This window comes from Choloepus didactylus, chromosome 14 (genome assembly GCF_015220235.1).
Source record: "Choloepus didactylus isolate mChoDid1 chromosome 14, mChoDid1.pri, whole genome shotgun sequence".
Classification (NCBI taxonomy): Eukaryota; Metazoa; Chordata; class Mammalia; order Pilosa; family Megalonychidae; genus Choloepus; species Choloepus didactylus.
This window is the reverse complement of record NC_051320.1, coordinates 88,148,882-88,175,591: the sequence shown is the minus strand read 5'-3', so window position 1 is coordinate 88,175,591 and position 26,710 is coordinate 88,148,882. Positions and strand designations below refer to the sequence as shown.

At 38.3% G+C, this 26,710-nt stretch overlaps 2 protein-coding genes across 7 annotated transcripts in view; both read right to left on the bottom strand.

Moving 5' to 3' along the window:
- TG (thyroglobulin) overlaps positions 1 to 14,434 on the bottom strand; it is a 249,593-nt gene extending 235,159 nt beyond the window's left edge. Inside the window, exons 1-3 of the mRNA XM_037802989.1 lie at positions 13,970 to 14,434; positions 3,006 to 3,129; positions 2,713 to 2,865 (exon numbers count right to left, since the gene is read on the bottom strand). Of these exons, the coding sequence (XP_037658917.1) occupies positions 2,713 to 2,865; positions 3,006 to 3,045 (193 nt within the window). The 5' untranslated portion in view covers positions 3,046 to 3,129; positions 13,970 to 14,434. The remainder of the gene's footprint in view (positions 1 to 2,712; positions 2,866 to 3,005; positions 3,130 to 13,969) is intronic.
- Positions 14,435 to 17,865: 3,431 nt separating this feature from the next.
- Positions 17,866 to 26,710, bottom strand: part of PHF20L1 (PHD finger protein 20 like 1) — an 86,427-nt gene continuing 77,582 nt past the window's right edge. For 3 of the 6 annotated variants that reach the window (XM_037803627.1, XM_037803626.1, XM_037803624.1), the window contains exons 19-21: positions 24,806 to 25,172; positions 23,331 to 23,496; positions 21,815 to 21,957 (exon numbers count right to left, since the gene is read on the bottom strand). In XM_037803627.1, coding sequence (XP_037659555.1) covers positions 21,815 to 21,957; positions 23,331 to 23,496; positions 24,806 to 25,172 — 676 coding nt within the window. Of the gene's footprint in view, positions 21,958 to 23,330; positions 23,497 to 24,805; positions 25,173 to 26,710 lie in introns of all 6 variants that reach the window. The other 3 variants (XM_037803625.1, XM_037803629.1, XM_037803628.1) reach the window with 3 other exon arrangements.

Sequence of the window (26,710 nt, the reverse complement as noted above, 5' to 3'; positions counted from 1 at the left end):
CCACACAGCTCCCTCCGAGGATACTCGTGTGGCCACTGGGGCAGTCAGGGAGCAGAACTGGGAGGGGTTGCTTGGAATCCATCTTTAGGGGTGAAGGCCAAGGCTCTGCAGCCACTTAAGCCACCAGCTCAGGCCCACTGCGGGAGAAAAGCAAACCCTTCTTTCCTCCCTCCCTCCCTTCCTTCCTTCCACTAATATTCCTTAGAGCCCTCTATGGGGCAGGCCCTGTTCTAGGCAATGGTGTACAGCAGAAACCAACACGGGCCCAGCCCCACCTTCTTCAGTAGAGAATGTAAGAATTTTAATGGTGGAAGTCAAATATATACCTATATATAGGTCAATTCCCCCCCTCACATCCCAGGACTTTAGAATTTGCCAAATTAAAGGCAGCTGGAACTGCGTTCCACATAAAGCCCATATATCCACGTGATTTTTCTCAGCAAACCCAGCTTCCTTCCTTCACTCCTGCTCCCTGGGTGACCCAGGGAAAGTCACCTAATCTCCATGAGCCCCAATCTCCATAAAAAATAAAGGAGAATAAATCATGTGTGCCTACCCGACAGGGTTGCTGCAACCAAATAAATAAGACATTACTTGTGAAGGGTATGTGACATCGTAGTAGGTAACAAGTCCAGGAGCAACACAGCAGAGTGGCAGGTGGGAGACAGGTAGAGGTGGGGCTGGGTGGGGTGACCACGGTGGGGGGCAGTGGGGGGCCTGTGAGGCTCTGGAAGGATCATTGTCCCAGTGAGAGGGGCCAAGGGGATAGGCTGTGAAGCAGAGCAGGGGGGCACCTGGGGGAATACTGAAGGATGGCACGCAAGGGGGAGAGAAGCAGGCCAAGGGTCAGGTCATTGCCAGGTCACGGAGGACCTGGAGGCTGGGGGAGACCTTGAATTGGGTTCTGAGTGAAGCCATTGGGGGGCGTGGGCAGAGCTGCCAGCAGATGTGGGAGGACTGCTCAGGTGAGTACAGGTGAGACTCGGAGACCAAGTCACCAGAGCTGATGGTGGTGACAGGTGATCAAATTCGGGATAGATTTTGAAGCCAGAGCCAAAGGATCTTCTGATGGATAGGCGGTAGGGTATAAGGGAAAGCAGGGTGTTCTTTAGAGAGCAGCGAGCAGGGTGGAACATTCCTGGCCTGCGAAGTTCCAGAACCAGCTTTACCTGTGACTCACCACGTGATCTTGAGCAAGTCACACTTTCTCTGAGGGGCACATTTCTATCTAGACGTGAGAGGGAGCTAGGTCCCTGAGGCCCTGACAATCCATCACCCCCTCGATGCTATAAAAATCAGCCTACCCAGAGGCAAATTCTGACTCGAGTCAAGGACATTTGAGCCATCAGGACATTTCCAAAGTGGGACATGGGAGGTAATGAATTCCCCATCCCTGGAGGTGTCTGAGCTGAAGGGAAGCACTCCTCATCCAGGATGTTTGGAGGGGACCCACAGATTCCAAAGGTGACAGGGATCGGGGCCCCTAACATCTTTGGAGCCTGAGATGCTGCCTCAGAAGTTGTGTCCATGCCTTGGCACCTCCCGAAAGCACCAGCCCATCCCTGCCTTTACGAGGGCTGCGGCTTCTGCTGCTTCCCCATTCTCTGGCTGACATGTACTTACCCTGACCATTCATGTCATGTGTCACCTCCTTGAAGCCCTCCCAGAGCCTGTGCCCCCACTCTGGGCTACCCATCCCAGGTGTCCCCCAGGGTGTCCTCAGGACTCTGCGTTTTCCTCGCTCCAACCATTCCTCTAAAACCATGAAGCCCCTCCATGGGCACTGTTCTGAGCCCAGTGGTCAGCAGGACAAAATGGGACAAAACATGAGACTTACATTTTAATGGATATAAACAATAAAGAAATAAATTAGGTGATCATAAGTGATGTGAAGAAAGGCTAAAGGGATGGAGAGGAATGAGGGTGTGAGGTTCAGGAAGGGCTTCTCTGAAGATGTGACATTCATTGTTATTAGACCTGAAGGGTGGGCAGGAGGCAGCCACACGGAAAGCCAGGGAAAGAGTGTTCCTGGAAGGAAGCATGGTGAGTGCAAGGGCCCTGCCCACCTCTGCCTCCAGAGACACCACCTACCCTCACTCTGTTAGAAGCCCCTCCCCCCCACCACACTCCTGGGCTATCAAGGCAGTGAGCTCTGTCTTCCTCAGGCTTCTTATCACAACCAGAAATTATCTCCCTTAATTACTGATGACCCTACTAGACCGTGGGCTCCAGGAGGCACAGAGCTTTGTTGATCTCATTCACCACTGTGTCCCAATGTCCTGGAGCAGTGCCTGGAACATGAGCAGGCTATAGTAAACATCACGGAGGGAAGGATGCATGATGAGTCAGTCACGCAGGACGGAAGAGTGGGGTCTCTGGACCCAGCCGCCTCAACTCAAGACCAGCCCCAAACGCTTGCTGCCTGTATGACCTTGAACAAGTCACCTACCCTTCCGTGGCTCAGTTTTTCTCATCCATAAAATGGGAATAGAATTCCTGCATTACAGAGTTGCTATGAATATTAAAGGATTATAATATGTCAGGTACTTAGAACAATCCTTGGCATATAGTAAGGACCCTATGTTGGAGACTATCATCATTCTTATGTTCATGATTCAAATGATGGAAAGTAAAACCCAACAGTATTTTATGGTATTACTATAGAAAGTAAAACCCAAACTGGCAGGATGTAGAACACAGAGCAAATGATACCCGAAGAGCAGCTCCCAGCTGCCATGGCTCCCACGTTTCCATCTTCAGCCAGACTTCTCCATCGAGCTTGGGATCCACTCATCGGTCCGCCTACTGGACACTCCATGGGCGTTTCAAGTTCAGTACATTCCAGTAATTCTCCACCACGGCAATCTCGGCGAGAACAAAGTGAGTGACATCCTCATCTTCTTCCCCTCACATCTACTCTGCCTCCACCACAGCCCTTGGGTCTGACACCCCTCTTCATCCTCACTCCCCTGCTTCTTTCAGGGCCTCAGCAGCTCTGGACTCACCGAGCAGCCTCCTCACCGGCCTCCAGGCCCCAGCCCTCATCCTTGCTGAGGCTTCCTCTGCAGCCAGGCTGGGGGTGGAGATCCCGTCCGAGGTGTCCAGGAGCAGGTCTTGGAGACCAATTAGCTGTGGGGAGTGCAGTGGGAGAGGGGATGCCAAAAAAAGAGAATTAGATTTCAGACAGAGGTGATTCGGGGAAATGGTGTTGGCACTGACTGGAAAAGGAGATGCAAGAGGAAGGACCTCCGCACCCCCTGCCGCCCCAGTTACACAGGCAAGTGACACCCCATGCCGTGGAGAGCCCACAGCAACCTTTCACTCTCATTGTTTAATAAGCATGGCCCCTTGTTGTTTCTCCATTTCCAGGGTGTTCTAAAGCAAACGAGTCTTACAAAAAGTTGGAACACAGTTCGAAGTTTACCACAAAGTCCCACATCATGCTTTGCATGACCCCAAAATGCACGCACGGATCTTGCCTGGGTCAGCCATGTGCTGAGTCACTCTCGCTGGCCAGGCTCTGGGAAGCAGCAGAGAGGACTCAACATATCCAGTCCAGTCCGGGGGGGTTTGGTGCTCCACTGGCTTTGGTGCTTTAAGGACTCTGGGCTCAGAACATGGGATGAAGGGCGCTGTGAGGGAAGGGACAGCAAGCCCCTGGGCCGAGTCCACCTCAGACCCCACCTGGAGCAGGGGCAACGCATCAGAAGGCTGTGCACAAGAGCAGCCAGTGGGCCGGAACTGCAGCACGCTGGCTTCTGAATCAACACAAAGAGCCCGGCTCCTGGGGCTTGCCGCCTTGCCCCGGAGGAGAGGCGCTTCTCTCCGCCCAAGCAGCAGAGCGGTGAGCCTTGAGAGAACCACGCCGAGGACCAGCTCTCCACCACAAGCATCTCTCTCTCATGCTGACGCAGACACTTGTTTCCCACCCCCTCACCTCCACCGAGCTCTGCGACCACGCAGCTTCCGCATCAGATCTCCATGCCAAGACCCTGGGCCTTCTTCGCCAACCTGCTCCTGGCTCTAGCCTCCCTCACTTCTGGCAGAATCTTCATCCCTCCAACTCTCCCACTCTCCACAGCCTCAAATGCAATCGCATCCCCTTCCCCTGCATCCCCTTCATTCCCTAATACATGAGTGCTGTAGGTAATAAGGGCTCACTGAGGATTTGGGGGAGACGGAGAGCAACTGGAATACAGAGGAGGAAACTGCTTCAACATAAACACCAGTTGTCACTGTTTCTGACATTCATCAGCTGTGGCCCTTACCAGCCATCTCCCCCTGTCCGGCCTGCCACCATGTTGCTGTGTCCCCTACCACTGCTGTAGAGAGCTTGTCCTCATCTCCCTCCTGCTCCCTGACTCTAAGCCACACACCCCCCTCCTGGGTTGCCAGGGCAATAACCAAAATTCCTTGTGCTTCCAGGAAGATGGGGTTAAGATACTTTTGCTTGCCCCTCCTGCTAAGTGCAGCTAAAAGCCCTGGAGATTCCACATAAAACAAACATACAAAGAAACTGAATAGAAGAAAAGAAGGCAGAGCAGCTGGCAACCTCAGGAGCAGAGGAACGCTATGGTGGCGAGTTCCTTGGGTTTCGTTTTGCACCTTAGACTGGAGAAGCTGGAAATTCAGAAATGCCAATGAGCACAGACCAAAAAAAAAAGGAAGCCCCAAGGAAAACTTCTCTAACCAAAGGGCCAGGAAAGGGGCAGCCTAGCAAGACAGAACACTTTTAGACAGTAACTGCTCTACTGCAGCCAAACACCACAGAAAAAACTGCAGCCCTATCCCCAATCCCACCAGGAAAGGCCAGATGTGGGAGAAAGAACTTGGTAGTCCGTCCTCACCAGACCGTAAAGAGGCATCCCACTCCCTCTGCCAAGGGGGTGTTAAAGAAGGCTGAGTGAGGGGCTGGTGGAAAGGAACCCTCCCTCTCTGCAGGGTCAGAGCAGACCATGAGGGGAGCCTGAACTTCCTCCCTACCCAGTGCCATCAGAGGAGGCCTAGTGAGAGCCAGGGCTGCCCCACTGCCCAGCAGTACTGGAGCCATCTCCCTGTGGAGTCCGCGGAGGCCACCCAGGGAGGCCTAATGGGGCACCCCTGCCCCTCCAGCCAGGACAGCATCAGCAGAGACCTCGTGGGGAGCCCGGACTCCCAACCCACGCAGCAGTGACAAGGCGCACCTCCCCTGCCAAGGTGCCAACAGCCAGGGGGCAAAGACCTTGGACTTCCAACCCCACCTGGAGGTCACACGGTGGTGTCCCTCTTCCCCCACCAGCAGAAGAGGTCTGCTGAAGCAGAAGGTTTAAAGGCGATGCAGAGCTTCATAACACAATACCCACACTGTTTCAGTCTCTCAGAGACGAAGAGATAAAATCAGTAAATTCTGGGCCTGCCAAACACATCAGTTATTCAGACATATCTTGTCCCTCATCACTTCCTTGAGGTTAACTGTCACAGCCAAGACAGGTAGGAGCTGGCATCAGATCAACAATGCAGCCGTGGATGCCATTTCGTTCTGCCTGGCTTCCCTCCGAAGCGTCTCACATGTGTGTGCCTTTCTTTAAAGTCATCATCCCAGGACTTTCTCAAGCATGATCCCTCAGGGAATAAGTAATACCTGGATCTCCACCTCTGCATGCAGGTGGCTGTATCACCTTGAACTCTCTGAAATTATGTTGAGTGTTCTAGGCTGATCTTTCTGGTCCAATCTTCTCACCTCCATCTAGAGTCTCTGAAAACTCCCTATGGGTGGCCTATTCTTCAAGGGATGGTTCCCCTCACTCTTTTTACGAGCCCTCCATACGTGGTTTTGCAATGGGGCTTCTGAATAGGCCCTTGGATCCTAAAGCTGTCTCCTTGGAAAATCATTTCAGGCTGCGCTGAGATCTCTGCTTTCTTTTCTTGGATTTCTTTAGCCCATGTCACTTAATTGGTAGCAATTAAGATCTGTCTGTTTTCCCTAGTGCCTCTTTTCAAAGCAATTGTAACCCTCATTCATGTCCATTTTCCACTGGATCAGCCCACCCTAGGCTTCACAGCCCCATTCTCTAATACAAATCTAGCAAGTCTGCCTTCTGAGACCTCACCTTTTCTCCCAAGCAACACTAGCTTCTTCTCCTATCTCCCTTACTTTTGTTTTCATTCTTCCACAGATGCTGTGCTGACTGTAAGAAGGAAGCACATTTTTTAAATGACTGCATGTCCTCCTTGATTTCCTGAGCAAGACTGATTCCTAGAGGCAGCCTGTTTCAAGGAGAGGACTTTAAATTGCCTGTGGATTTGTAATAATATCACTGAGTTCTCTTTCTCAAACTAAGATTGAATATTTTCTTATTATCCTCTCACATTTCTTTTTCTTTAACTGTTTTTAAATTAATGAACTTCACGGCTTTAGATTTATAGAAAAATTGAGCAGCTAGTACAGAGATTTCCCATATAATGCCATTCCTCACACACAGTTTCCCCCCTTATTAAAATCTTGATTAGTGTGGTACATTTGTTACAATTGATGAACCTATTAATATATTATTATCAACTAAGGTCCACAGTTTACCTTAAGCTCACTCTTTGTGTTGTACAGCTTTTTCTTGAACTGTTTATTTCGAAATAATTTTAGACCTACCCAAAAGTTGAAATAGTAGTACAGAGTTCCTGAATGCACTTTTGCATAATATTAACATCTCACATAACCATAATACAATCATCAAAACTAAGAAACAAACATTGGTTCAATACCATTAACTAAACTACAGACTTTTATCAAATTCCACCAGTTTTTCCACTAACATCATTGTTATGTTCCAGGATCCACTCCAGGATTCCACATTTCATTTAGCTGTAACATCTCCTCAGTCTCCTCTGTTACAATTTGACTATGATGTGTGTAGGTGTGCTTTTGTTTTTAAGAGCTTATTGAGACATAATTTCACATATCATAGTATTCGTCCATTTAAAGTGTATAACTGGATGGCTTTTAGTATATTCACAGAGCTGTGCATCCATCACAACAATCGATTTTAGAACATTTCCATATTCCCAAGAAATAACCCACATTCCCTTAACAATTGTCCCACAATTCCCCCATTCTCCTTTGCCCAAGGCAACCATTAATCTCCTTTATGTCTCTATAGATTTTCCTATTCCAGACATTTCATGTAAGTGGAATCGTACAATACACGGTCCTTTCTGACTGGCTTCTTACACACAGCAAAATGTTTTCAAGATTTACCTATGTTGTAGCATGTATTTCTACTTCATTTCTTTTTCGTTGCCAAATAATATTCCATCATATAGGTAAACCACATTTTATTTATCCATTCATCAGTTTAAGTCCATTTGGGTTGTTTCCACTTTTTGGCTATTATGAATAATGCTGCTATGAACGTTTGTGTACAAGTTTTCATGCAAACATATCTCCATTTCTCTTGAGTGTATTAACATCAGGGGGGAAAAACAGATTTTAAGACAAGGAGTACTACTAGAGATGAAGAAGGATATTTAATAATGATAAAAGGGTTACTATATCATGGATATAACAAGTTATAAATATATATATACACATAACAACATGGACTCAAAAGACATGGCATAAAAACTGACCAAATCGAAAAAACAAATAGAAAATACAACAGTTATAATTGGAAATTTCAATAACCCTTTCTCAGTAATTTATATAACAACTACAGAGGAAATCTGTAAGGATATAGAAGACATTAGCAAACTCTTAACTAACTTAACCTTACTGACATGTATAGAACATTCCATCCAACAACAGCATAATACACATTCTCTTTCCAAGTACACAGAATATACTAGGCCATAATAAAATACTTCCTAAGTTGAAAAGGACTGAAATCATTCAAGAGTATTCTCCAAATAAAATGGAATGAAACTAGAACTTAACAACAAAACAGAATCTGGGAAATCCACATGTATTTGGAATAAACAATGCACCTCGAAATAATCTATAGGTCAATAAAGAAATCACAAGGGGAATTAGAAAATATCTGGAATGGAATGAAAATAGAAAATACAACATATTGAAATGCGTAGGATACAGTTAAATCAGTGCTTAAAGGGAAATTTACAGCTGTAAATGCTTATGTTAGAAGGAAGAAATGTCTAAAATTAATAACCATAACTTCCACCTCAAGAGACTCGACTAAGGAGAGTAAAAAATATCCAAAGTGAGTAGAAGGAACGAAATACTAAAGATCAGAGTATAAATCAATGAAACAGAAAACAGGAAATAAAACAATATAAACCAATAGTTGGCTTATTGAAAAGACCAACAAAATTGCAAAACCTCCAGGAAGACTGATGAGAGAGGGGGGTGGGGGCAGGACACCATTTAACAAAATCAAGAATGAAAGAGAGAATATCACCAAAGTCCACACAGAAATCACAAGGGATAATTATTTTTCTAAATGTTGCTAACAATTTGACAACTAGATGAAATGAACAAATTCCTAGAAAGACACAAACTGCAAAAACCAAAGAAGAAATTAAAAATCTGGACATATTATTGATTTAAAAATTGAATTAGTAATTAAAAATCTTTCCACAATGAAAATGTTAATCCCAAATGGCTTCACTGGTAACTCTAGCAAATATTTAAGGAAGAAATAATGCTAGCTCCACAAAAAGTCTTCCAGAAAATAGAGAAGGGAACACTTCTCAATTCACTTAATGAAGTCAGTATTACCTTGATACCAAAGTCAGACAAACATATCTTAAGTAAAGAAAACTACAGACTAATATCCCTTATGAATATAGATTTTAAAAATCATCAGAAAAATATTAGCAAATCAGACCCATAAACACAAAAATTTATTATACCATTTAAGGTTTATTCTGGGAATACTATGTTGGTTTACTCTCCAAAAGAGATAATGAAATACAGAATATCAAAAGAAAAAAATACAAAAACTTTATGATCATCCCAATATAAACAATAAAGCATCTGGCAACATCCAATACCCCTTCATAATAAAAACTCTCAACAAAGAATGGATAAAATGCAGGTACCAAAATCATGTGGATAACATCATCTTTAATAGTGGAAGACTGAATGCTTTCCTCCTAGGGAACAAGGCAAGGATGGCCACTCTCACTACTTCTTTTCACATTGTTCTTATCAGTGCAACATGACAAGGAAAATAAATTTTAAAACATACATATTACTAATGAATAAGTAAAGCTGTCTTTATACATAGAAATGTGGTATTGTGTGTAGAAAGTCTTAGAGAATGTAAAAATATTCTAGAGTTTAGCAATGTACCAAGATACAAGATTTACAAAAGCAGCTGAATTTTTCCACTCTAGTAATAAAGCATCTGAAAATGAAATTAAGAAAATAATTCCATTTCATCAATGGAATTCCATAGCATCAAAAAGAATAAAATACTTGGCAATAAATTTTTAAAAACAAGTGCAAAATCTGGACACTGAAAACTATAAAACAAACGTTGCTAAGAAAAAAATACAGAAATCCTAAACAAATGGAGAAATATACCATGCTTGTGTATCAGAAGACTCAGTCTTGTTAAGATTGCAATTCTCAATATCATTACGATAGCAAGTGCAATTCAAGTTTTTAAAAGAAGTTGACAATTTGATCCTAAAATTTTTTTGAAAATACAAAAAATCAAATTGGCAGAAACAATGTTAATGGAAAAGAACAAAATTAGAGGATTTACAATACCTGATTCCAAACCTAACTATAAAGCTATAGTAATCAAAGCAGTTTGATATTGGCATAATGATTGAAATATGGATCAATGGGAAAAGAATGCAGAGTGTGGAAATAAACCCACATCATTCTGGTTACTTGATTTTTGACAGCAGTGCATAGATAATCCAGTGAGGAAAATAAGATAGCATTTTCAACAATTGGGGTGTGTGTGGAGACAGTCTTTTAATAAATTGTGCTGGAGCCATTTGATATCCATATGAAGAGAGAGAAAGAGAGAGAGAGAAAGAGGGAGAAAGGGAGGAAGGGAGGGAGGGAAAGATGGAAAATAAAAAGAGAGAGAAAGGAAGAGGGGGAAGAAAGAAAGAGAGAGAAAGGGAGAAAAAGAGAGAAAGAAAGAGAAACAAACAGCGATTAACCCCAATAGGATCATGGACCCAAATGTAAAACCTAAACTTTGCAACTTCTAGAAAAAAACATAGTAGAAAACATTCCTGACCTTTGGGCAAAGTCTTCTTAGATATGATGCCAAAAGCAAAATCCATAGAAAATAAACAAATAAACTGGGCTTTATCAAAATTAATATTATTTTCTATTCAAAAGATATCATTAAGAAAATGATAAGACAAACCACAGACTGGGAGAAAATATTTTCAGATTATATATCTGATGAAGGACTTTGTGTCAATCATAAGACAACTCAATATTAAAATAGACAAAATATATAAGTAGACACTTCACCAAACGAGGTATATGAATGGTACATAAACACATAAAAAGACATTCTACATCATTAATCACAATGGTAACGCAAATTAAAAACACAATCAGCTATCAATACCAATCAGTAGAATGACTATAGTCAAAGCAATTGATTGCTATAATTAAACCAATCACAGTGTTGGTGAGGATGTGGAGAAACTAGCCTAATGCATTACTGGTGAGAATGTAAAATGGTACAGCTACTTTAGACAACAGCTTAACAGTTTCTTGAAAAGTTACACATAAACTTACAATTTGATCAAGCTATTCCACTCATAGGTATCTACCTAAAAGTTATTAAAAACCTTTGCCTCCTTATATCCAAAGCACAAACAATGAAAGAAAAAATAGATAAATGGGAAGTCCTCAAACTTAAGAGCTTTTGTACCTCAAAGGAATTGGCCAAAAAGGTAAAGAGGCAGCCAACTCAATGGAAAAAAATATTTAGAAACCATGTATCTGATAAGAGACTGATATCTTGCATATATAAAGAAATTCTACAACTAAATGACAACAGTACAAACAGCCCAATTATAAAATGGGCAAAAGATATGAAAAGACATTTCTCTGAAGAGGAAATACAAATGGCTAAAAAACATATGGGAAAAAATGTTCATCTTCACTAGCTATTAGGGAGATGCAAATCAAGACAACGAGATATCTTACACCAATTAGAATGGCTGCCATTAAACAAACAGGAAACTACAAATGCTGGAGAGGATGTGGAGAAATTGGAACTCTAATTCATTGCTGGTGGGACTGTATAATGGTATAGCCACTCTGGAGGACAGTTTGGCATTTCCTCAGAAAACTAAATATCAAGTTACCCTATGATCCAGCAATGTCACTTCTCAGTATATACCCAGAAGATATTTGCACACTGATGTCACAGTGGCATTGTTCACAATTGCCAAGAGATGGAAACAATCTAAATGCCCTTCAACAGATGAGTGGATAAACACAATGTGGTATATATACACAATGGATACTTCTTAGGGTAGTAAGAAGGAATGAGGTCGTGAAACATATGACAACTTGGATGAACCTTGAAGACATAATGCTGAGTGAAACAAGCCAGACTTAAAAGGAGAGACATTGTATGTTACCACTAATGTGAACTCTGTGAAAAATGTAAAATAAGTGTATATAATGTAGAATACAGGGGACCTAGAGATAATCAGAACCTAGAGAAAGGGGAACAATAATCTAATATGTACAGATATGATAATGAGGGTGATCTTAATGGTATGGGAATGGTCAGGAGTGACTATGGCTCATTAATGTGGGATTATATGTATCAGTGGGGCATTGAAGGTGAACATGTTCATAAATGGTTGTTTAAAGGCTACCCACAGAGTAGCACCACTAACCTAAATAAGTGTTAGCATGATGTAAGGTATGACACTGCTGCAGAGAGTTAGCAACAGAGTGGTATGGAAAAATCAGTCATTATGTATTAATGACTATATTTAATAGGAATATCCTACCAATTCTATACTAACACTAGGGATGAATAATTAGCAGCTGATAAGAGCTCTGAGATGTATTATGCTATGATAATTGCTTAAAGTTGCAAGTGACGATGACTGTACAACTAAGTGAAGATAATGTAAGAAACTGACCGTTGATCTTGGGATAGAATATATATTAAGTTAGGAAATCACTATTTAATAAATCAAGCCCTTGACTTGAGACTGCTCTTGTGAAACAGAATTGTAAATAGGAGCTGAACCCTCCTATAATTATGCTTAAGAGGTGCCTCCAGAGAACATTTTGGTTGTTCAAATGTGGCCTTTCTCTCTCTAAGCCCAACTCAACAAATAAATTCATTAACCTCCCCCCAGCCTCACCCCACACACACGAGGGACATGACTCCCAGGGGAATGAATCTCCCTGGTGGCATGGGACATGATTCCCAGGAATGAGCCTGGCCCTGGCAGCAAGGGATTGAAAATGCCTACTTGACCAAAAGGGGGAAAGAAAGGTAACAAGCTGAGGTCACAATGGCTGAGAGATCCCAAATAGAGTAGGGAGGCTGTCCTGGAGTTTTCTCTTGTACAAGCTTCAGCTAGACATCCCAATTGGCCACAGCACACCATGCCCTTACCAAAAGTAGTCTCCCAAATACCTGATATTCTATAAAAGATGCATTCACTAAGTTTTATCTTTCCGAAACTTAAATCCACCAGAATGTTCCTATACCAGACAAGTCCTAAAACCCAGAGGCAACAGCCTCTTTAAGATCAACTATCAGATGCGGCTCCCCTCCCCATACTGTTAACACCTCTCTTTTAATATGAACAAGTTAGGCTGCTCACTGCCTAGACACCCCTGAAGATGGAGAAAGAGATTAAGTAGAGGAAGGAGTAGCAACAAACAAGATTGAACAAAGGTCTATGAATACTGAAACTTTATATAATTATATATATATTTTTTGAATGCTGGGGTATTAGAATGGCTGGAAGGAGGTAAATGACATGGTGGAACTGTAACCTATAGCATCCCTTGGGATTTGCTCTATAGCTGCTCGTTGAATTGTGCCTTGAAGGTCTTCACCTTTCTATATATACCTTGTATTGCATAATAAGGAAAGGACTGAAATTGTGGAACTGTAACCCATAACAGTTTTTGAAAATACCTATATTTCCACTGCTTGTGGAGCTCTGCATCAAGAGATGACACCTTTCTGTATGCATGTTATATTTTACAATAATGGAAATGGCTGGAGTTATGGAACTGTGACCCATGACATTCTTTGGGATTTCCTCTCTAACTACTTGTGAAATCATACATTGAAAGTTATCATTGTTATGTATATATATTAAAGTTCAAAATAAAAAAAATGGAAAAAAAAACCTATGTCTTCACAAATCTTTGTACACAATTGTTCACAGCAGAATTATTTATAAGAACCCCAAACTAACAATCAAAGTTTACATCACTTGATGAGTAGATAAACAAAATGGGTTAAATCCATACAATGGACTACTACTCAGCAATAAAAAAGAACTACTGATACATGCAACAACATGGATGAACCACAAAAACATTACGCCAAGTGAAAGAAGCCAGAACAAAAAACTACCTACTGTATGATTCCATTTATATGAAGTTTTCAGAAAAGGAGAAATTATAGAGATAGAAAGCAGATCAGTGTTTGCCTAAGGCTAGGGGTGGAAGTGGGGATTGATTTCAATAGGTGCATTATGGCTGTGTTCTAAAACTGGATTGTAGTGATGATTGCAAACTATATAAATTTATTAAAACTCATCAAATTGTACATGTAGAAAGGGTGAATTCTATGATGTGTAAATTATACCTCAATAAAGGTGTCAAAATATTATTCATATCTAAATGCATATAGCAAAGATTCAGTTAGCAAGAGTTCAGATAATGAGGGGATACGTCCATATTTTACTTCTTTCTTTTTTCTGGATGAGCAGTGGTACCTACCGTAACACACCGTGCCAAAATTCAGTAGGTTAGCAAAGTAAACATTTATTTTTCACTCACACAAAGCCATATGCAGATGCTCTGGTCTGGCAGATCTCCTAAGCAGGTACTCAGGAGCAGAGTTTCCTTCCAGTTTCCGGCTGTGCTACATTGAGATTTGAGCTTGTCTGGGCATCATCCAACTGGCAAATGAGTTTGAGGAAGAGATGGAAAAGAAAGAACAAAGAAGATCTCATGAGACATTTTATGACCAGTCTTAGAAAGCACTTACATTACTTTTATCCACATTCTTCAGGGTCAGAACTCAGTTCCTGGTCCTACCTACAGTCAAATGGAAATGCAGACCTCCTTGTGCCTAAGAGGAAAATTAAAATGGGCTGGTGAACACATAGCATAATTTTCTAAATTGATTAGTTTTGACAGAGGTGTATACCCACGAAACCATTGTTACAATCAAGGTAATTAACATATCCATATCACAAAAATTTCCTGTGCCCCTTTGTAATTCATCTCCCTCAACCCCTCTCATTTCCTTCTCCCAGGCAACCCGATATGCTTTCTGTCACTACTGTTTGTATTTTCTAGAATTTTATATAAATAGAATCATGATAGGTTCATTTGTGGGGAGAGGTGTCTGAATGTTTTCACTCAGCATAATTATTTTGATATTCATCCCATATTGCTGCATATATCAACAGTCTTTTGTCTTGCTGAGTAGTCCATTGTTTGGATGAACCATAATTTGTTTCTCCATTAACGTGTTGACAGACAATTGGGTTATTTCCAATTTTGTGCCATTACAAATAAAGCTTCTATGAACATTCCTTTACAAGTCATTGAATGGACATATGCTTTCATTTCTTACCTAGGAGTGGAATGGCTAGATCATATAAAGGTGTATATTTAACTTTTAAAGAAAATTTCAAACTATTTTCCGAAGTGTCCATTTATATTTTCACCAGAAGTGTTTAAGAGTTCCAGTTTTGCCACATCCTTACCAATATTTGGTATGGTCAGTCTTTTATTTTAGCCATTTGAATAGACTTATAGTCACATTGTGGTTTTCATCTGAATTTCCCTAATGACTAATAATGTTCTTATGTTTATTTGCTCTCCATGTATCTCCATATATATATATAGAGAGAGTCTTCCAATACATTATCCTGGTATATCTCTTGACTCACTTGTCAATTTAAATTTTTCTCAGCATTGTTTTGTAATTTTCAGCATAAAGGTCATGTACTTTTTTTTTTTCCAAATTTATCCCTATTTCATATTTTTATGCCATCGAAATGGTATTGCTTTTTAATTCCATTTTGAAAAGATCATTGCTAAGGTATAAAAATATTAGTTCTAGTAGCATCTTGGTAGATTCCTTAGAAGATTTCATATACATAACATATCATCTGCAAATGTTTCTTCTTTTCCAATCTGCATGCCTTTAATTTTTGTTCCCTTATTGCACAGTGCCATATTTGCAATGGAAGAACATCCAGTACAATATTGAATAGAGGTGGTGTTAGTGGAAATTCTTGCCATGTTCCTGATCTTAGAGGAAAATATTATTTCACAATTAAGTATGCTTGATGTAAGTTTTTGGTAAATGCCCTTATAAAGTTATATAAATTCCCTTCTATTTTGTTTTCTGCAAGTTTTTAATCATGAGTGATTGGTGAAATCATTGTTGAAGTGTGTGAAATGCTTTTGCTGCATTTCTTGAGATTATCATAAAATTTTTATTATTTTATTGATATGGTGTGCTATATTGGTTGATTTTTGAGTATTAAGCAAACTTTGTATTTCCAGGAAATGCTTAACTTGATCATGCTGTATTATCCTTATTATATATTGCTGGGTTCCATTTGCTAATATTTTGTTTAGGATTTTTGCATTTCTGTTCAGGAGGGATATTTATTCTGTAGTTTTCTTTCCTTGGGATTTTTTTTCTTGCTGTTGGTATGAGGTCAAAGGTAGATTCAAAAAATGAGACATTAAGTAAGTGTTCCTTCCTCCTCTCTTTTCTGCTTGTCTGTGGAAAACTCAGATTATTTCTTCTCAAGAAATTCCTCCAGAATTCACATGTAGGTATGGAGTTTTCTTTGTGGAAAGATTTTTCATTCAAATTCAATTTTAAAAATTTCTTTTTAAGTCAGTCTTGGTAAGGTGCATCTTTCAAGGAATTTTTCCATTTTCATCTAAGCTGTCGAATCTATTGGCATATAGATGATTGTAATATCCCACTCCTCTCTTTGTTTTGTAATTGTCTACTGGATATGTAAGAATGTTTCATCTCCCATTTCTGGTATCAGTAATTTGCAGTAAGACTACCACTAGAGGGTTATCGATTTTCTTGTTCTGTTAAAAAAAAAAAAAAAAACTGCCTTTTTTGTTTCTCTCTTTTTATCTGGGAAATATTTCATTGGTTTCAGCACATATCCTTATTATTCCCTTCCATCTATTTATTTTGGTGTAAATTTGCTTTTATTTTCCAGTTTCTCAAGATAGAATCTTAGCTCATTGATTTTGCACCTTTCTTCTTTTTAAATACAATCATTTAAAGATATGATCCCCTCTAACATTGCTTGAGCTGCATTCCACAAGTTTTAACATGCTATATTTTCATTGTCATTCAATTTAGAATATTTTCTAACTTTACTTGTAGTATTTTCTTTGATCAATAGGTTATTTAGAAGTATGTTATTTGCTTTCCAAATATTTTGGGACTTTCCAGATATCTTTCTGATATTTCTAGTGTAGCTTCATTGTGTTTTCAGAGAACATACTATGTATGCGGTGAATTATTTAAAACTTTTTGAGACTTGTTTTATGGCATAGCATGAAGTCTTATTTTTTTGAGTCTTCCATGTGCACTTGAAAAGAATGTGCATTTTGGTTTTGTTGGGTGGAGTGTTCTATAAATATCAATTAGATCAAGTTGGGTATTCATTTCTGTACAAGTCTTCTATACCCCTGAAATCTTCAATAGTGGATTTTCCTATTTCTCTCTTTAGTGACATTTGTATCTGCTTCATGAATTCGATCCGCTATTTAGAATCATATAAGTAAACTTTAAAACTGCAATTTACCATTTTGATGGAGAAAAAGTTCAAGAGGGTGATAGAAACTTGTACACATAAAAGAAGGTAACATTCTGTTGGGAAGTAAAATGGGAATGTAAAAGAGAATATTAAAATATGCAAAATTTTCAAATGTTAAGGAAGAATTTGTTAATGTTTTTAAAATAGATAACAGTATGTAGCAAAACTGTATTGAGATTCTATTGCATTCACTTACAAATGATGTAATGGGTTGATTTTAATGTCCATATTTAACAAAAGTGTTGGTAATTGCACTCTTTAAAATTGTTTCAATTTATAATGAATGATTTCAAATGGCAGAATATAAGTCCTGATGCCCATAGCTGTGTCCTCAATCACACATACTCATTGGATTTTCCTTCCCATCTCCCTCCCTTTTCAAACCCCCTCACTCCAATGTCCTTGGATGACCTCTCAAATAAACTAAGTACCTTAAGTCTTTGTCTCTGTCTTTACTTTCAAGGGTACCCACAGATAACAGGTAACAGGAGGGGAAGTTTTTCAAAATTCCTTGAGAGTTCATAGTCAAAGGAAAAACTGAAGACCACTGTTGTAATTAACACACATTTCTTCTCCCCAAACCCCTCCACGCACAAGTTTATCTTTTCCTTCTTTTGCCCTTGGTTCCTTATACTCTTTGATAGCACCTAACTCGTTGAAAATACTGAAATACTTAATATTAAAATACTGAAAAATAAAAAGTATTTGTATTTTGTGTTGCCATTAGACCGACTGGGATCTTATGAACTTTATTTCCCTATTCAGCCGCAGTCACATAACATAATGACTGACAAATAGATGGTATTCAATGTGTATTAAATTCAGTTTTTAATTTAATAATTCATTAAAAAGAGCCTCTAAGTACTTTATTTGCTTCCTTTAATTCTCAAAACAAGGCTCGAAGTTAGGCATTATTCCCATTATACAGCTAAAGAAATCAAAGTTCAGAGAGTGCACACTGCTAGTAAATCACCAGAGTGAAAATCTGAGTATAGGATTGTGAAGTTCATACTTCTTCCACTCTGCCAAATTATTATTTACTGATGTAGTCCCTCCATAGCTGGGTATAATGAAGGATCCAAAAGAGGCCTTCAATAATGGATTGCTTCTCTTAGGAAGAGAAATCAAAGTCTGAAGGATAGTCTGGGTTTGTAAAGACAGAACAAACAAGGGAGAATTCTTTAGAACAGGGAACTGGTAGGCAGGCATGAGATGAAAACAAGCATAGTCTATGTAAGTGTGTTCACAATTAAATGAATTTGAGAATTAGGTAGACAGCAAAAGGTCCAAATTACACAGCCTTGATTTGGTCTGAAATAGGCAGTCACTGGAGGTTTCAGAGGATGTTACTGAAATGACAGGAATAGCCAAAAGAAACATGACAAGAACATGAGATGGAGTCGGCACAGGGTAAATTTTGGACCTGCCACTTACTAGCTCTTATCCAGGACAAATTACTAAATGTCTCAAAACCTCAGCTTCTACATCTAGAAAATGATCCTGTTTTATCTATCTTACAAAGTAAATTAGAAAGTGCAGGTAACACGTGTAACACCAGGCACATAGCAGGCACACATTAAGTGTCAATCCTTTAGCCTGTAGTGGCAATTTTAATAGATTAGAATGAAGACAAGTTTAGAATCAGAGAAGCCACTATAGAAAAACCTCCATGACATTATTTTATGAAAAATGGTCATCCACCAGAAGAATTGAGAAGGAAGAAAGTGACATCATCCATTCAAAGGAACCATCACATGTCTATGGGGTTTAATTCAGCATTTCAAGCCTGGGATCTTAGGGTAATGTTATTATCTAAGACAGTGAAATCGGCAGGAGATGAAGTTTACTGGAGGGAAATGGTGTGCTTCAATTTGAATATGTGGTATTTGAACACTTGGGAGGAAATAAGTGAGTAGAAATATGATGGGTGTTAGGAAAAGAGACCTCATCTGACATTACGAGAAGGACTGAGTTACTTTAAGGAAAAGTACATTACCCTTAATTTCAAAAGTAATAAGTCAGTAAAACCACAAACCAGTGTGAGGAAGTACAACACTTGAAAAACATTCAAGTGTTATATGTCATCAAATAGCCTCCTCTTACCATTATTTTTCCCCTTTTAAAACACACTAAGAGGGACCCCTCTCTACCACTGCTCATTCTATTCTGCATATCTGGGTGGCAAATGAAATACCACATCTTCTCAAGAAATACCCTCTTTAGTTTATTGCTCATATTTAAATACATATACTTATCTTTTTAAGGTAAGACTAAACGGAAAAAAAATCATTTCATCTGAACACTCACAATGGACTTCTTTTTCAGAAAGAAAAGCTCAGGCCACTAGTTGCTAAAAGGCTTCAACCAATTGTTGATATGCTCTATATTAAATGGATATGTAGATACAAATAATTTGACATAATTTAACTTAAAATCTAAATTTACAAATTCAGACTTCTACCTCTCATACATATAAGCAGAACAAAAGTTTTAATAATCTAATTATTAACGGAATTTCCAGTTGACTGGCTGCTAGCACATAAAGTCATAATTTTAAGATACTGCAAGAACAAATGTGCATTAATTTAACTGTGGTCATCAGAGATTGGGAAGATAAGTATTACTGGGTAAAAAGGGCCATCTGGAAATGTGACTAGATTCTAGGCAACAGCACTTTTAATAGGTTAAGGACGCTTGCTACATGCTCCATTTCTGAGAAAAGAAGAGAAAAAGTCAATACCTAGAATTTAACCACAATAGGAAAAGGATCCAAGCTATTGTTTTTAAACACAGATGAAAGATATAGTGTAAGTCTTGAGAAAACAGTTATGTCTTGAAATACTGACATTAGCAAATTTACTCCACACATGAAATACACTGTATTTTGTACTTTAATATGCAAATTTAAGCAACTACCCCACAATATCACCTCTACTAAAGCTTTCTATCAGTCAAATCTTTATGACAAAATTAATGCATCACAAGTAAATACACAGGACTGTATTTTATGTCTGTGATCTTTGGCACATTTGTCAAGTCGCAGACTCTCAAAAAGGCAATAAAAATTTCTAATGACTCTCTTGCACATTCTTTTAATCATCTTTACACCAAAATGTAAGGCCGCAAAAAGGCAAGCTGAAATTTTAGGATACGTGGAACAGTTTTAATAAAGAGTTTTACATACAGTACCTTACATATAGAACAGTGTGTTTGCAAATTTAAATAATATTTGAATGTACAGTGGTATGTATTCTTATCAAAGATAAATTCAAGTTTACTGTCTATCAGTTCTAAAATGCATTTATACAGATTGCTAGAACTGATAAACAGAATGAGGCAAAAAATATTCAAGTGTTATATGTCATCAAATAGCCTCCTCTTAACAGTCTTTTTCCCCTTTTAAAAAAAATTTCAAAACCTGTACATACATTTTAATTTTAAAAACAGTCTGTTAAAAGGTAACATTTCATGTTAACCACCAATTCTTAAGAGTCTATAGTAATAAAACTAGATATGTGTAGATATAAATATGTGTCTGTTATGTACATATGTACGTTGAGTGTTTGTTTAAAACAAGCACACACACCTCGCATACCTGCGTACGGAGCACTGGGGGCGGCAGACAGCTCCCGTAGCGCTGACAGACAGTAGGACCTAGGCTCAAAATCCAGCAAGAGCTAATACAGCAACTTAGTTGCCTTTGGTTTCAGAAACTTGTCCATGTGACCAAAGCTAAAAGTTATGAGTGCACATGTGTTTTTAAAAATAAAATTCATCTTCAGAAATGAAGCATTTCCAGTATTCCACTACTAGTAGTTAAAAAAATCCACGGCCACAAATTTATTTTGATATTTTTGTCACTCCTCATCCCAGCTGAGGTTGTTTACATTTTTTTTTCCTCTGAAGGCAAACAACAAGCATACTCAGGATTAAACTGTATGTTGAAGCCTGAATACTGCAATTCCACTATATATATAATATATATATTATACACATATATATTATATATGATATATACATTTTTGATGGACTGATGGCATTATGTGAGACTTGGGGTGGGAGAACTCCCACAATATTTAAAATTCTCTTTCCAGCAGTATCAACATCATTTGGCACTGGTGGCCCTTCTACAAGCCAATTTGTTTTTGATAAGCTTAGTACCTGCAATAAACTCCAATTATCTGGTGTCTATTTTTAAAATATATTGATAATGAAGTAAGAATTCCACAACTGTTTTTCCAGAAGTGATGCTTCTACTGTCAGTTTTCTGACTAAGAACGTTAATCACCCAGAAAACAGCTCATGATCCCATATAAGTTTAAATGCCCTAAACTTCTGTGCAGCTGGATCAATTGCAGAGCAGACAGTTCTTACAGCAACTTTGTAGAACTCTCCAGAATTTAAATTTCCTCTATAATTTTGTTTTTAGCTAAATGCTGGTTTATAAATGTGGGTCTTTCCACTAAAAACCATATAAATGTACCATACTTCTTTCTACAGATATCTCAAGCTTCATGTGAACAACTTTTCAAAACACCTGCCAATTCGAGTCCCTTTAGTATTATATTCTACTTCACTGATCCATGGCATTTAACACATTACCGCTTGCGGCTTGTTCATGGAATTTTTTATATTAGCTTTCTTGATAAGGTTTCATATTCTTTTCCAAGATGCCATCCTACTGATGTCACAAATCAGTAAGTGACCAAACATTACTAAGGTTTTTAACTATCCACTCAGTCATGTGGATAATAAAAATGATTTGACTGAAGAGAGCCACATTCTTTTCATCAAGTTTTCACTGTTGTCATACAGAACAAAGAGTTGCTATTTGCTGTACTTTGCTCATGTCCATGAGTAGCTGTTTTATGTGGCGTTTAAGTTGTGGCAGTCTTGCAAGAGGATCTGGTGGTTCCAACTCCCCTGTGAAATCAAGCCAGCTTTCCAAAACTAAAAGAGAAGAAAACAAACAAATGTACATGACAACTGGTATAATCAGAAGGTTGGAAAACTGATGGAGGCAAGGGTTCACTTCTCTGTCTTTAAAAGGTCATGATCTTCGAGCAATTTTTGAGAGATTTAGCATTCTTCATACTCTCCCCTCTAAGAGTTCTATTCCCTCTTGGTAACCTTTATCTGATATTTTAGCTATTTTTTCCCTTCATATGTAGAAACTAACTTTATTTTGAATGTCATCTTTTGCCGTCTCCTGGAAAGGGTAACAATAGTTCCTTGTGCCTGCTCAAGCTTTCAATTAATTTAGACTTAAATTGTCTGTAATTTATTTTAAATGATACTTAGCTACTCTAACCATGTTTTTAAAAAAATTCAGAAGTTCTTTGTAACAAAGGAAAGGTGGTGGCAATTTCTCAATGTCCTTTTCAGTTCCACTATTTTATCATCACTTATAAAAATCATGCAAGCATTATTAAAATAGTATGCATAATGCAATTAATTATGCTCTACATTTTTATTAATACTTCCTTCAGAAATCTACCCTAAAAATTATCGAGTCAAGTTTTATTTTTTCCCTCCAAAACTGTATTCAAAACAGTAACTCTACTGTTTGAAATGGGTTTTCATTTCCTCTCTTCTCTCTACATATTTCAGAGGAAAAGAAGGAGTAGGAGCTCTGTAGAGAGGTATTACACTTTTGAAAAAAAAATAAAAGGAAAACAATCTAGGAAGTTAGGAGGCAAAAAAGAGCCAGAAAAGCAAAGACAGAATACTGGATTAGGACCTAGGTAATCCAAGTTAGTCAATTCTCTCAACTATAAACTGGGGAAACATCCTTCCTGCCTACTTATCAGGGCTCCTGTGTGCTATAGTAAAATTTAAAAATATAAAAGAAAGCCATTTGAAAATTCTTAGGCAAACGTAAAACACAGACTTAAACATGAACTTAACTTCGTAAGGTTTCTGTTGTTGTTAATTTCAATTAACAAGTACTGACCAAAGTGAAAACAAATATTCAAGATGTTCTTTTCCCATATTTCAAATATGCTTATGACTTCCAAAGAAAGCATAGTTCAATGAAACTAACAAATATTCCATTAGCATTCTATAGGGAGCCTGGCAGATGGGCTGTATTTTAATAAATATCCACCTTATAAAGAAAAAAAAAAAGTCTAAAATAACTTCCTGCCATGTTGTATTAAACCTAAAAGACTTCAAATGCCAGCTGTGATAATTATAATGTAAAGGGGGCACAGAAGCTCAATCAGTGCGGACACACCTGAACTTATTATCCTGTAATTTAAAATACCTTCTCCATGTAACACTGAGCACACTATAATAATTGTATAAGTTCTTTCTTAAATTACCATCAACTTCTTTTTCTATTAGATCCATCCTGCTGGTAACTTCATTCTGCACATTTTCTATGTGTGTAAGGAGATTGAGCTGCCACTGAAGATGTGAGTCTCTTGGGTCTTCAGTGCCTTTTTTATCATTATAAACAAATACTGTATTCCCTTCAGAAGGATTCTTCTCCAAAGGACCATTGGAAAAAAACATAAAGAGTTGGATGAAATACAACGTCACAAAAGGAAAGACACCTCAAAAACCTAATCACCCACAATGACCAGTGAAATCCTATCCGAGTCCCAGAATATTTTTAAGGGAAGTGTTGGTACACAATCAAATTACATCTGATGGTCCTTAAGAGCAGACACACCAACTCTATCTCCCCAAGCACCTAGCACAGTACCAGATGGGGCAGAGGAACTCAATGAAAGTGCTAAATAAACTAAGTCAATATTATTTTATGGAATATAATATATTCCATAATTATAACACCCAGAGAATTTAGACCAATCCACTTCCTCTTTCTAAACAGGTGACATAAGTAGAGTCAGGGCACCTATGATGGAAAAATCAAGAAAGCTGGCAATGACCAATGCAATGTCTAATTAACTGCAGACTGGACTTCACTGTCGAATATGATGCAGTTAAATCAATGATGTGAAAAAAAATAAAATCTTTAAAAATCTTCCCAATTGCAAACTGCTTAACACAGAGACACAAAATATGAACTTGGATTGGCCAGAGATAGCTCATTTCATAAGAGGGACATTAATTTGATAAAATAATTTACCACAGATTTCCTGAGATATAAGCATCCCAATTCACTTAAGTATTTATTTATAGTTATTACCTGATAAGGAGACCAGAAAAATAAAAAAATTATGTTAAAGTGGTATTGATAACTGAGAATCAATTAAAAAATGAAGGAACATCTCTAAGATAATCCAAGTGAACAGGACATAAATAAATATTCAATGTACATAAAAGAGTTGTTAGAATTCAGCTTATGCATAAAGGGACTGATACGTATTTACAAATACTGCTAAATTTTAAAAAGGTGATTAGAATACACCTTTTATCTTAAAACACAGAAAAAAGAAAGACAAATTTTATTTATACATATACCCCTCTATTTACTTTCATTTTCTCATACAAACACTTTCATTTGGAATAAAATGTGGCTCATGTTTTTTTTGTGTATGGGTTTTTTTTTTTGTTTTTTTTTTGGGAAGCATCTAAGGGTACTTAAAAAATTAAATTTTGTTAGGGCAAAAGATTATTGAATTACCATTATTCCAAATTAGGAGATAATTAAATGTTCAAATAGCCAATATTTTCTTGTAGAGAAATTAAAAATGTCTTTACCCTAACAAGGTACTTGTGAACTTAGAAATATAAGTAAAACCTGGAATGTGGTCTGTTTTATTTTATAACATTTTCCACTGTTGTTCTATAGTATTTTTTGCAAGCAAAGAAAATGAGCCAGTTTTACCTTTTCAGGCATTCCATCTTCTTTTACTGAGTATTGTAAATGGTTTTTATCAGTTATATGAAATTCTTGTTCTTCTTCAAAGCTACTACTATCATCATCATCTGAGATCCCAGGATCTGCAAGAGACTGGCAATCCTGACCAAAACTTTGTGGCTTTTGGTAGCTGTGCTCACTTGTTATGTAAGTTCCTTCCATTTTTAGAGGCAAACGAGCTGGCTCTTTGTGGTTCTGAACATGAGCTGTCTTTTCTCTTAGATTAACTGTGTCTTGCACCGCCATTCTTTTCTCTACCCCAGCAATTACTTCATCTTGATTTTTTCGCTTCCCAGGACAAGCCCAGAGATGAAGATCAGGATGATGTTTATTTCTAAAAGCAATGTTGGAGAAATATCAGTTCAGGGTAAAAATCCAGCAACAACTTCCATATCATCATAAAATTCAGAATGTAAAATTATATAATTGACTCTTAATTATTCAAGCCTTTGTATGCTGAGTATACCTGACTTAGATTGGCTTCTCTCTACCTGTCTATTGAAGACCTGAACCACCCACCCACAAGGGAAGCATGGTCAAAATATGCAGGCATTCAAAATAAAAGCAAAATTATTCTGCAGGTTAGCTCACCCAAGTATTTCATCCAAACATAAGGTCTCAGAATTTTAAAGAAATAATACATAGAAAAGCAAAAATGAATTTATTTCTAATTATAGTTCACATCATCATTTGATTTTGTATATCTTTTTCTGACTTTTCTGCTTCATTATAGGAGAACTTATGTACTTATATGAGCCTTTTTATGAGCATATTTTAAAATCTTTATTCAATTATAAAGTGATACTCCCTCATGACAAATAAATTCAGGCCATCAAAGCGTACGAAGTTAAAAAGTTTGTGAATTGTTAATTTCCAAATTAGATAAAGACCAAAGGTCAAATTCATTTTCTTCTAATAATATCCAAGCATTGTTCCTGAAATTATGAATTTCATCTTTTGGATCCCTAATGCTTTAACATCCAGAAAATAGTGAAATTCTCAAACAATAAAAGGTACAGTAGAAAGAGGGCTGGCTTTATAGTTCAGTAGTCCAATGAATTAAATCATGCTGTGCCACTGAGTGGCTTGGCCAAATTATATAACTTCTGTCTTTGACTATCCATTTATAAAATTAAGTAAAATCTATTTTTCAGTCTTACTATAAGGATTATACAAAATATCATATGAAAACACTGAACAATTTCCGGTATCTAGTACTTTCAATAAATAGTAGATAAGATAAAAATTACTATTATTATTAGAAATATTTACTTTCATAAAGACAGCCTATAGGAGTATGAAGCAAAAATGGCCCAGTTAAAATCCTTAGCAAAGATCCAGGCCCTGATCAAGACAGTGGAGTGAAGACACTTCAGGGCTACATTCTCCACAGCAGCTTTGAACAACCTGCAAGAACTGCAGTAACAGGGCAAGCACCAAATGAAGAAAAAGGCTACTTAAAAGTGGTAGGATCTCCTGGCACCCTGGCCAGTCCCCTCCTCTACCCCTCACTGTGTGGATCCCTGGTCCTGGTTCCAGAAGGAACAGAATAAAAACCCTTGTGCACATACTGGGAACATGCATGTCTGGCCCAATCTGCCTGGTGGTGACTGAGGGAATCATCCCAGAACTTGCCCTAAGTGTAGAAGGCAGCTCACAGAGCTGTCCTACAGAAGGCTGTGGGACAGCAGTCAAGTGGCTGCCCAACACAAGGGACTGCTGGCTGCAGGACATACAGTATAGTGCCCAGGACTGTAAAGAAACTCTTTCCCAGGGAAGAGGTGACATTCAGAACATGTAAATAGGGGAATTCCCAGGGGACCAAGACAAGTTGCATGTATATAAAGGACTAAGGAGGCCCCTGTGCTTTGG